This window comes from Pristis pectinata, chromosome 26, assembly GCF_009764475.1.
Source record: "Pristis pectinata isolate sPriPec2 chromosome 26, sPriPec2.1.pri, whole genome shotgun sequence".
In the NCBI taxonomy this organism is placed as follows: domain Eukaryota; kingdom Metazoa; phylum Chordata; class Chondrichthyes; order Rhinopristiformes; family Pristidae; genus Pristis; species Pristis pectinata.
Genome location: NC_067430.1, coordinates 4,794,385 through 4,807,296, shown reverse-complemented (window position 1 = coordinate 4,807,296; position 12,912 = coordinate 4,794,385). Strand labels below are relative to the sequence as shown.

At 45.1% G+C, this 12,912-nt stretch overlaps 1 protein-coding gene across 2 annotated transcripts in view; it reads left to right on the top strand.

The window, feature by feature from the left end:
* The window catches only part of disp3 (dispatched RND transporter family member 3), a 434,497-nt gene that overhangs the window by 408,914 nt on the left and 12,671 nt on the right, over nt 1-12,912 (top strand). For both annotated transcript variants that reach the window (XM_052039586.1, XM_052039587.1), the window contains 2 exons: nt 2,373-2,518; nt 11,225-11,384. In XM_052039586.1, the coding sequence (XP_051895546.1) occupies nt 2,373-2,518; nt 11,225-11,384 (306 nt within the window). The remainder of the gene's footprint in view (nt 1-2,372; nt 2,519-11,224; nt 11,385-12,912) is intronic.

The following is a 12,912-nucleotide window of genomic DNA, read 5'->3' as shown; positions in this document are numbered from 1 at the left end:
GTAAGAATGTCACTGCCCTTCTTTGAAATAGTGCATTGGGATAGTTCTATAAAATGCAGCTCAGTGGTACAAAGGAAACACAATTGGAGGAGTGACACCTCATATTCCGTCTTGGTAGTTTATATATATAAAAAGGTAACACTAATGAATGATCTGTACAAGAATGTAAAGGTTTGCACTGTTTTGTAATTGTATATAGTTTGTCTTCTATTATGAATAAAGTTTATTTTGAATAAAACAAACGTCCCCAAGTGGGGACGAGACAGTCGCCCAACTCTTTGCAGGCTGTGGGTTTGCGAGGAGGAGCCCCAGCAGCTGTGTAGCAGAGGATTCTCTGATCTACGGGCTGTTCCCGGGGACGCACACAGAGACGGACATCAACTGCTGCTGGAAGGTCATCAACTTGGTGAAAGACGCCCTTTGGTCTGCCCGAAACTTGTTGGTCTCCCAGCACTGCGAGACGTCCGTAGGGGAATGCTGCCGACTGGTACATTCCAGGCTGCCGGAGTACGTGCTGAGGGACGCACTGAAGCTGGGTGCACCCAACGCAAGGGCTCGGCGGGGAAGGACGACAGTTTGGGGTTCTTCTGCCACAGGAGAGGGAAGGGCAGGGTCAGGCGAGAAAGCCCCTTAAATCTTGTAAATATGGGATTGGGTAGCCCCCCCCAGGGAGCCACACGAGTGGCATCGGTGCTGTGGTTTTTATTTAAGAAGGTAACACTAGTGGTTGATCCGAACACAAATGTAAAGGTTTGCACTGTTTTATTGTTGTATATAGTTTGTTTTTATGATGAATAAAGTTTATTTTGGAATTTAAAAAAAGTCCCCAACATGACGACATCGATCTCTCTAATTTCCTGTAACCCGTCCCCTTTGTCTTCCCTCATTCCTGTGGCTCCTTTACCCCTTCTCTTTCCCCTCCCCCGGACTCACGACCTGCCCATCTCCTTCCCTTTATTCCATGGTCCACTGTCCTCCCCTATCAAATTCCTTCTTCTTCAGCCCTTTCCCTCTTCCATCTATCCCCTCCCAGCTTCTCACACCATTCCCACTTCCCCCCCCCCCACCCACCCACCTTCCCCCTCTCACCTGGCCTCACCTGTCACCTGTCAGCTTGTACTCCCCCTCCTCCCCTTTTATTCTGGCTTCTGCCCTCTTCTTTTCCTGTCCTGATGAAGGATCTCGGCCCGAAACATCGACTGTTCATTTCCCTCCATAGATGCTGCCTGACCTGCTGGGTTCCTCCAGTATTTTGTGTTTGTTGCACCTGTGGTACAAAGACAGCCTTTTTAGTCGAAGTGCCTGTTTGACAGGTTTCCCCCTGTCAGCCGATACCAAGGAGGATCACCACCCCTCGCAAATTGTACCAGAATTAAAGATTAACCTCCTGGTCACCACTGCAGACAAGTTGGGGAAGTTTAATACAGAAAATAAATGTCTTACTTCACTTTATTTCAAAACATATTTGTTATGAAAATATTAGAGATGGATGAAGGACGTTTGGATGATTCTTGACACTCAAGTTAATAGGTAATGAGGAGTGAGTTAGCCTCAATCTTAGTTGTGTTAGCTCTCATTTTTTGCAGAAAGTAGGCTAGAGAGATTTCCTAAAAGAAATCTCTATTCTGGGAATGGTGAGATCAAGTAAAACTCCTGAGAGTTCTTCCCTCAAATGTGTCTTGGAGGTTCTCTTTTTTTAATCTCTCCCAGGAGAATATAAATATTGTGATACAGACTGTCATGGAGAGAGATAGCACAAAAACAGGCCCTTCGGCCCATTGAGTCCACACCAACCATTTACACTAATCCCATTTTATTCTCCCCACATTCTCATCAACTCCCCAGATGCTACCGCTCACCTACACATAACTTACAGCGGCCAATCAACCTACCAACCCACGCATCTTTGGGATGTGGGAGGAAACCAGAGCTCCTGGAGGAAACCCATGAGGTCACAGGGAGAACGTGCAAACTCCACACAGAGAGCACCAGAGGTCAGGATTGAACCCAGGTCTCTGGCGCTGTGAGGCAGCATCTCTACCAGCTGTGCCACCGTGCTGCCCTTGGTCTACCCTAATTTTATGTGATATGCTGAATGAACCAGAATATGTTCTTCATAAGTTTACAACCTGGCATCCTTTTAGCTGCCCTGCCTCCCAAATTTTGCACAGGGTATGCTGGAACAATCCAAGAATCAACAGCTGGATCATACAAGGATTGCCACTGAGGCACCAGACAGCCAGCCTCTTTCTCTGAAATCAAAGTGATGAGCCAGCAAAATGTCTTGCCTGCTGCAGACCTTAAAGTGTAATTTTTGTGTCGGTTTGTGAAGGCTTGCTCGTAGGTAATATCGAGTTCTTCTTGTGCCGTAGGTTACAGCGTTTCTACCTTCTTGCAAATGTTACATCCCGAGTGCAAGAGCATTCCGGAGCCCAACCTGCTTCCTGGACAGCTGTCTCACGGCGCTGTTGGAGTGAAGGATGGCAGAGTTCAATGGATCTCAATGGCCTTTGAGTCTGTAAGCATTAAAAGAAAAAATATAAAGAAATTTATTGGTGCCCGATTGCATTGTTGAAATGTCCAAGAGTGTTTCATCAAAAAGTGGGTTGCTTTTGAGATGAGTGCTTTGCAGTGAGTTTATGCAGGAAATAATCTTATGTTCTTCCAGAAAGTACTGTGTATACATCATTCAAAACGCCATGTTTTCGAGTGGTAATGATATCATATGGCATTAAATTCCAGGGTGATCTTCATCCCCAGCACAGGTACAGTAGCATTGGACCACTACCCTGTCTAGCCATAATATTCCACGAGACCATAAGGTATAGGAACAGAATTAGGCCATTTGGCCCATCGAGTCTGCTCCACCATTCAAGCATGGTTGATTTTTTTTCGACCCCATTCTCCAGCCTTCTCCCTGTAACCCTTAACCCCCTTAGCCAATCAAGAACCTATCAATCTCTGCCTTAAGTACACCCAATGGCTTGGTTTCCACAGCCCTCTGTGGGAATGAATTCCACAGATTCACCACCCTCTGGCTGAAGAAATTCCTCCTCATCTCAGTTTTAAAGGGACGTCCCTTTATTCTGAGGCTGCGCCCTCGGATCCTGGGCTCTCCCACTGAAGGAAGCATCCTCTCCATCCTTTTATGGAGCGGCTGACTGTATCTGTTCATCCCACCCTCTTCTCTTGACTTTGGTCTAAGGAAATCTGAGTCAGGTTTACTTGAAAATCAAACAAAGAAACTACAAATGCTGGAAACCTGAAATAAAACCAGAAAATTCTGGAAACACTCAGCAGGTCGGGCAGCATCTGTTGAAATAGAAACAAGGTTAGCACTTCTGGTCGAAGACAGCTGCTACAGATGCTGCAAGATCTGCTGAGTGTTACCTGCATTTCCTGTTTTTAAGCCAGATTTACTTCTTTAGCAGGTCAATGATTATATTCCCACTATAACTGAACTTTCACTGATGTTAAAGCAGAGCTTATAACATGTCAAAGTTAAAGTTGAGTTTATTGCCATGTGCACAAGTACATGTATGCACAGGTGCAATGAAAAAGTTACTTGCAGCAGCATCACAGGCACACAGCATCATTCACAAGAAACATATAAATTATACAGAAATTTTACAAGAAAGAACACAATTAGAACAAAATAAAAACCAAGTCCATTGTAGTGCAGAGTGGTCAAATGTGATATCACATGTGGTAGTTAGCCAGTAAACTGTGCTGTAGCCAGGCACAGCATCCCTGCACAGGCCAAGAAAAAATTGTCAAAGCTTCCTGGCTATCCATTTCCCCGTTGCCATGTTGTCTACTGCCATGTTGAGGCCAGACACTGGTTGGAGGAACAACATCTCATATCCTGCCTTGGGAGTCTCCAACCTGATGGCCTTAACATCGATTTCTCTGACTTCCAGTAACCCCTCCCCTTCTTTTACTCCCCCCTACCCACTCCTTTATCTTCCCTTATTCCTGTGACTCCCTTCCCCCACCTTGATGACCTGCCCATCTCCTCTCCTCCCCTCCCCCATCCTTTATTCCATGGTCCACTGCCCTCTCCTACCGGATTCCTTCTTCTTCAGCCCTTGGCCACTTCTACCCATCACCTCTCAGCTTATTACATCTTCCCCCTCTCCCCCACCCACTACCTTCTCCCTCTCACCTGGACTCACCTCTCCCCTGCCTGAGTGTGCTCCTCCCCCTCCCCCCACCTTCTTATTCTGGCTTCTGCCCTCTTCCCTTCCAGTCCTGATGAAGGGTCTCGGCCCCAAACATCGACTGTTTATTTCCCTCTATAGATGCTGCCTGACCTGCTGAGTTCCTCCAGCATTTTTTGGGTATTAATCCAGATTCCAGCATCTGCGGAATGCCTTGTGTGTCCATTTCCCTTGTCAGAGTGTGCGTGTGTGTGTCAGCTCTCTTTCATTCAGATCATTGCTCTTACATTCTCTCCCTTGGTGAATCTCCTCCACTAATTAGCTTCCCGCCCTGGCATATGTATACAAGTGCATATCATTCCCAGATTTCTGCCATTCCCACATCCCAAAGGTGTGCCAGTTGGTAAAAGGCAAAAGAGACCGCAGACGCTGGAATCTGGAACAAAAATCAGAACGCTGGTAGAACTCAGTAGGTCGAGCAGCATCTGTGGAGACAGAAGATGTAGGTTGACGTTTCTCAAGACTGCTGCGGGGTCTCGACACAGAACGTCGGCATTCACGTCTGCCTCCACAGATGTTGCTTGACCCGCTGAGCTCTTTCAGTGTTCTGTTTACATGCCAGTTGGGAGGTTAATAGGCCACTGTAAATTGCCCGTGGTTTGTAGGTGAGGGGTAGAATCTGGGGGAATAGATGAGAATGTGGGGAGAATAAATTGGGATTAGTGTAGAGTTAGTGTAAATGGGTGTTTGATGATCAGCTCGAATTCAGTGGGCTGAAGGGCCTGTGTCTGTGCTGTATCTCTCTCTGACTCTTCGACACATTCATTCCGGTACCACCAGTTTCACTGATCTCAGAGCTATGTGTTCAGAAATTACAGCACATTTCAATAATGTGTTAGTTGTTGTGGGATCTTGCTGCCTGTCAGAATAAGGACCACTCCCACCCCACAAACAATGGTTTTCCCTGGACTGCTCTGCTCAAGACCAGAGAAATCCAGCCAATTGTGCAACAGAGCAAGGCAACGATGCAGGAAAATTAAAGTGCAGCTTTCTTCAGATCTCTGATCCCATCCACCACACACGACAGTTTTCTTCAGCAAAGCAGAAAGAATTTGGTGAAAGGATAATTAAATGGAACACAACTAGGTATCATGCTGAGGGTGACAGCGCTTGATACATCTCCAATCATGTTTTTTTTTCATAATTCCTAAGCATGCACTTCAACAAGAACCTAACCTCTTCATTGCAGAGACTATTTTTAGTCAGGAGAAGAAAAAGGATTGTTTTTACATTGTGCCTTCTCAGAAAAATGCATACAGTGAAATACTTTGAAATGTCAAAACTGCTGCTACATAATTAAACACAACTAGTCATCATGGCAAGATCCAACTGTACATTGCAGTTTGTGTAACCTTTTTATTAGTTTTTGATGCCACATATTGAGGAAGAAATATTGCCCTAGGCGTTATGATATTTTACCTAGCAGAACAAATAAACACAGATTACGGTAAAATTTAGGAAGAAATAATGAGAAGGGGGCCAGTCAGTATTGGAGCCCATATTATTATTATCTTTTGACATAGAAGAAGCCATTCAGCCCATCAAGACTGTTTGCTCTCAGAGTCCTTTGTTGGATTTCCTAGTAAATACAACAGGGTGTTAAGCTGTAAAAGTCGAATCCATGCAGTGCCTTATTATATCAAAGCATGTTGGATTCAATAATCATGTTTTGGCAGGCAGTGTGAGTGGTTAATAGGTTTCAAATTACAGATGGGAATTGGTATTTAAGGATTGGAAACTGAGCTTTCTATTCAAGCTATATAGATTGGTGTCAAATACACTACATTTCTGCTCTTCAACTTTGGTGGTGTACTACAAACTCTTGGCTCTTCATCGAGGATTCTCAGTAAAACAAAACTCGAGATTATCACGGCTTTTTTTGTTCTGAAGAGATCCATCCAGCAAGGAGCTAAGATGATCAAAGGAACTGACAGTGCATAAAGAGAAATTATTTCCTTGGCGGAAAAATCCAGAACAAGGCAGAGAACCTTAAACTGTTCAGATGATGTTGGGAATATTTCTTTACACAGAGGATGGTGGAAATTTTGAACAACACCCCCAACTAATTGAAACTGTGAGTCAATTGAAGGTTTAATAAACCAAATTGCCTTTTTTGGGAGAAAGATGGGGATGGAATGAAAGTGGGTAGATAGAAGAGCTCAGCTACGATCTAATTCAATAACAAACAGATTTTGGGAGCATGATGACCTGCTGAATGAAAGAGAGCAAGCAGTCTTGATGGGTCGAATGGCTTCTTCTATGTCAAAAGACAATAATAATATGGGATTCAATACTGACTGGCTCCCCTCTCATTATTTCTTCCTAAGTTTTACCTGCTCCAATGTGACACTGCTCATTACAACTTTTTTCATTTTCACTTCCAATCAGGGTACAGAGGGAGTACGGGCAGCATTAGGTGATGCTGGTTGGGAGTTGGCATTCGGAAGTGGTGGCTGTTGTACAGAAGAGTGCTCCTTCCAGCGGTAGTCTACTTAATGGTTTATTTGGGAACATAGGAACAGATGATCCTGTTGACCCAATTCTGCCATTCACTGAGATCATGGCCAGCTGGGACTTTGCTCCTCATTTCAAATGGTCCTTTATTCCTTGGCTAACAAAAGCATATCAATCAGACTTAAGGCAAACAATTGATCTAGCATTTACTGCTGTTTGTCAATAGAATTCCACACTTTTACCATCCATTGCATTTAGAAATGTTTCCAAGTTTCACTGGAAAGACCTTGCTCTTTATTTTTACACCTACATACCCACCATTGGAAATAACTTCTCGCCATCTACCTGACCAATTCCATTTAATGCCTCCGAACATAAAACTGCAGGGAACCCAAAACAAGAACAGAATGCTGGAAACGTTCAGGAGGCCAAGTAGAATTTAGTGATGGGGAGAGAAACAGAGTTGACATTCAGGTCAGAGACCCTTCATCAGAACTGGAAATGTATCAAGTCTCAGACAGGTGGGGAATGGGGTTTGGGGCCAGTTGATGGGTGGAATGAATTCTGTGACAGGGTGCAGGCTAAATTTGCCAAGGTAATGATTACTTTAAAAGCCAGCATAGAGGCATTGAGTAATACAGCATGGAAACAGGCCCTTCGGCCCAACTCATCCATACTGATCAGGTTGCCCGTCTAAGCTAGTCCCATTTGCCCACATTTGGCCCGTATCCCTCCAGCAATTTGGAGACTGAAAAGAAAATAAGATACACATTGAAACTGAAAAGTACAGCCGCATATCTGAAGAGAGAAAAGAACAGAGTGGTTTCCAAAATCTATACTTCTGTAACCCTCAGAGATTGAGGGTCATCTGTCCAAAACAGTAGTTCTTTCAGATTTCCAAAGGTCCTCCATTAACCTTTGTGTCAATATACCAGGTTAATTCCAGCTCATTTCCATTTAATGCTTATGAATTAATTCTTGAAACAGTTTAATGCCTTATATTTCCACAGCCTAAACTTTTCAAGCATTGTCTAGATGGGATAATCTTAGCAATTTAATCTTATGAATATTGTGAATCCTTTGTCATGATTTCTGAAGACATGCTTTAATCCCCTTCGTGTTCCTGCCAACTAATTTATCTTTGATTAGTTTCCTGATTTAAATTTATATGCTTCCTGGGTTTTTATTATCCAAGACACTTCGAATTGTAAAATGCTTTGTGTTGTGGGCATTATGTAGAGCATAAAAATGTACAAGCACATAAGAAAATAGGAGCAGCCGTAGGCTACCTGGCCCCTCAAGCCTGCCCCACCATTCAATATGATTGTGGTTGATCTGCCCCAGTCCTCAACTCCTCTCTGTGCCAGATCCCCACAGCCCTCAATCCAGACTGCCCCGGGATTGAGTGCAGCAGCAGAAAGCTCAGGGAACATCTCCATTGTCTCAGGCAGGGTCTGCAAGCCAGTACTTTGTATAAGGCGAAACCTAACAGCATAAGTAGCAGCAATGCTTCACTCCCTGATGAGCTCAATGCCTTTTATGTGAGCTTTGAAAGGGAGAATAACACTACACCTGTGCAAATCCCCACAGTATCTGGTGCTCCTGTGATCTCTGTCTTGGAGGCCTATGTCAGAACATCCTACAAGAGGGTGAACCCTCGCAAGGCGTCAGGCCCCGACAGTGTACCTGGCAGGGTACTGAAAATTTGTGCCGACCAACTGACTGGATTGTTCAAGGACATCTTCAACCTCTCACTGCTGCAGTCGGAGGTTCCCACCTGCTTCAAAAGTGCATCAATCATCCTGGTGCCCAAGAAGAGCAGGGTGAGCTGCCTCAACAGCTATCGCCTGGTAGCACTCACATCTACTGTGATGAAGAGCTTTGAGAGGGTTGGTTGTGGCGAGAATTAACTCCTGCCTGAGCAAGGACCAGGACCCGCTGCAATTTGCCTACCGCCACAACAGGTCCACAGTGGATGCAATCTCACTGGCTCTTTACTCGGCTTTGGAGCACCTAGACAACAGCAATACATATGTCAGGCTGCTGTTTATCAATTACAGCTCGGCGTTCAACACCATCATCCACTCGGTACTAATCAACAAGCTTCAAAACCTGGGCCTCTGTACCTCCCTCTGTAACCGGATCCTTGACTTCCTTATCGGGAGACCACAGTCAGGGCGGATCAGTAGTAACATCTCCTCCTCGCTGACAATCAACACAGGGGCACCTCAAGGATGCGTGCTTAACCCACTGCTCTGCTCTCTCTACACTCATGACTGTATGGCTAGGCACAGCTCAAACACCTATAAATTCGCCGATGACGTCACTGTTGTTGGCAGAATCTCAGATGGTGATGAGGAGGCGTACAGGAGTGAGATAGATCGGCTGGTTGAGTGGTGTCACAACAACAACCTCACACTCAACGTCAGCAAGACCAAGGAACTGATTGTGGACTTCAGGAAGGAGAAGTCGGGAGAACACACACCAGTCCTCATTGAGGGGTCAGCAGTGGAAAGGGTGAGCAGCTTCAAGGTCCTGGGCATGAACATCTCAGAGGATCTATCCTGGGCCCAACACATTGATGCAATCACAAAGAAGGCATGCCAGAAGCTCTACTTCATTGGGAGTTTGAGGAGATTTGGTACATCACCAAAGACTCTTGCAAATTGCCATAAGTGCACGGTGGAGAGCATTCTGACTGGTTGCATCACCGTCTAGTATGGATGCTCCAATGTGCAGGATTGAAAGGGGCTGCAGAGGGTTGTAGACTCAGCCAGCTCCATCATGGACACAACCCTCCCCACCATCGAGGACATCTTCAAGAGGCGATGCTTCAAGAAGGTGGCATCCATCTCTAAGGACCCTCACCATATGGGACATGCCCTCTTCTCATTACTACCATCAAGGAGGAGGTACAGGAACCTGAAGACCCACACTCAACATTTCAGGAACAGCTTCTTCCCCTTTGCCATCAGATTTCTGAACGGTCTATGAACCCATGAACACTACCTCGTTATTCCTCTTTTGCAGTATTTTATTTATTTTTTTGTAACTTATGGTAATTTTTATGTCTTGCACCGTACTGCTGACGCAAAACAACAGATTCCACGACATATGTCAGTGATGATGAACCTAATTCTGATTCTGACCTGTCACTCCCAACCTCTCCAATTCACAGTGCCTCCACTTGACACCTTCCCACCTAACTGGAGAGCAAGCAGAATCTTCAAACTTAATTTGAAAGTTCTTTTGTGATGAAGAAGTAAACTTTATTTTTAAGAAGAAAAATTTTAAGGTTCCATGCAGCAGATTCCTGGAGATTAAATATTCAGGCTTGAAGACTGCAAGGGATTCTGGAGGATTGGTAACACCAGTTGAAAAGTATGAAATACCCTTCCGAGTGGATTTACCACATTGCAAACAGCAGCCAAAGTCCAGGAAGTCCTTCCCCAGTTGCCACTCTGAGTATAAATCATAGGACCTGAAGAGAACCCTGACCACATGAAGAGCCTTGGAAATTTAGGTCCCTGAATTGAACTCATGCCTCTCATTGCAACCACTGGACACCAGAAACTGACACTGCAGGTATTACCCAACCCAACAGATTCTTTCAGATTCTTGTCACCATTCTAAACAGAGCAGAAGACCATACTGAATTTTTAAATAGTGAGTGAAATGATGAGGTTGTTCCAGAATCTCTCACACCCACCCACCCACACACACACACACACACACACACACACACACATGCACGCACATGCGCACGCACGCACACACACACACACACCCCCACACACCCAGACACACACAGGCACACGCACACACACACCCCCACACACACACACACGCACGCACGCACGCACACACACACGCACACACACACGCACCCACACACAGATCTCTGATCAATGAGGCTCTCGATATAACGATGCCTCAGTTTAGAAAGCTTCATCCTCACCTTCAAATTCGTTCATGCTATCACCCACTCCACTGAGTATCTTCCTGCAACCCTAAACCCCTCTCAAACCTCTGAACTCCAAGTCGGTCTCCAGTGCATCGCCCACCCCCTTCAGTACCTGAGTGGCAGCTGTGCTTTCAACAGTGGAAATCAAAAAAGCTGCAAATGCAGGAAATCTAAAATAAAACCAGAAAATTCTGTCAATACTCAGCACAGATGTGGCCTGACCTGCTGAGTACTTACAGCATTATCAGGTTGAGTTGTGCTATCAACAGTGTCGGCTTGACATCATTTAACTCCCTCCTTAAATCTCTTCACATCTCTAAGACGCTCCTTAATACCTACTTCTTTGTCCAAGCTATTAATTTTGCACCTTCCTATCCACTTCCCCAGCTCAATGTCAGTATTAGTCTTATTGCAGACATGAAGTACCCTGGGACTGCTTGTTGCATTTCAATTGAAAGTTGTTGATGGGGCGCACAAATCTGGAACTCTGCATAAGTGGAAGGATCGTTGACCCTACACAACACGTGATGTTCAGTGTTTTGATTCTGTTTGCTATCGCCATGTTCATCTCCTTGATTCTCCACAGACTACTTATAAAGGAAAGTCCTCGTTTCAGACCTATGCAGACTACTTGAAATGGGAGAACTACCTCCAGGAGCAGCTCCATCAGTTTTCCGAACAATCATCACTACGCCATGGATTTCAGACATGTGAACACTGGAAGCAGATTTTCATGGAAATAATAGGCAAGTCTCACAAAATTCAGTGAAGGTTCATGCGGTAACATGCAAAGGCTTCACAATTTCAATTGAAAGTATGTGGGAGGGAAGAGTTAGATAGATATTAGAGCAGGATAAAATGTCGACACAACATTGTGGGCCGAAGGGCCTGCACTGTGCTATAATGTTCTATGTTCTAAACTAAAAGGTATTAAAGGAGCACTGATCAAAATATCCTGATTGAGCAATAGATACCACAAAAGGCCTGGAGTGCTAAGAAATTGAAATTGGATGAGACAGCAGTCCAGTTGGTGGATCTGCTGCCTCACAGTACAAGGAGCCAGGTTCAATCCTGACCTCAGGTGCTGTCTGTGTGGAGTTTGCACATTCTGCCTGCGACCGTGTGGGTTTCCTCCAAGTGCTCCAGCTTCCTCCCATATCCCAAAGACGTGGGTTGGTAGGTTAATTGGGGACTGTGAATTGCCCCTAGTGTTTAGGTAATTTGTTCTACAATTCCACTGAACCCCACCACCCCCCCCCCAAACTCTCCGACTGCAGCATCAATCTCCATAGAGAACTCAGATGAGAATTATTCATTGAAGTCCTCTCCTACTTCCTCTGGCTCCAAGCAGAGATTGCCACTTGGTCCTGAATGAAATAAGAATAAGAAATAAGATGCCTTTATTAGTCACATGTTCATCGAAACGCACAGTGAAATGCATCTTTTGCGTACAGCGTTCTGAGGGCAGCCCACAAGTGTCGCCACGCTTCTGGCGCCAACATAGCATGCCCACAACTTCCTAACCCATACGTCTTTGGAATGTGGGAGGAAACTGGAGCATCCGGAGGAAACCCACACAGACACGGGGAGAACGGGTGCTCAGGGAATGACTCTCTTTCCCTGATAACCCTCCTGCGCTTAATATACATAAACTGTTTCGGGATTCTCTATAATCTTGCCTGCCAGTGCCATTTTATGCCTCCTCTTTCCCTCCTAATTATTTTTTTAAGTTCCCACCCTACAAATTCTACACACCTGTAGGGCTTCCCCAGTTTCCAGTTCTCTAAATCTGCCATAACCTATCTTTTTTTCCATTCCAACCCCTGATGTTCTCTGATATCCAGGATTCCTAAAACTTGTTGGTCTTACCCTTCAACTCTTTGCCCTGATCTCTCACAATTTCATTTCTGAATGCCTCCCACTGGTCACCTGTAGACTTCCTTACAAGTAGCTGCTATTCTCAAATCCTGCCATATGATATTGAAATTCAGGACCTCCTTTAAAATCTACCTCTGTCCTTCTCCATAATAACCTTAAAGACAGGAGCCCTGCATGAGGAGCAGAAGGAGCGACCTCATAAACTATCCACCCACCTTCAGGCACCTCCTGCCCACCTGGGGAGGAGTCTGTTCCCATTGGATTACACAAACCACAGTGGAAGCAAGTAATTCTCAATCCCAAGGGACTGTCTAAGAAGCTGAAGAATGGTGAGCACGGTTCTGTCACTGTGTAATGCTGGGATACAGTGATAGACACAGGTCTGTCACTGTTTAA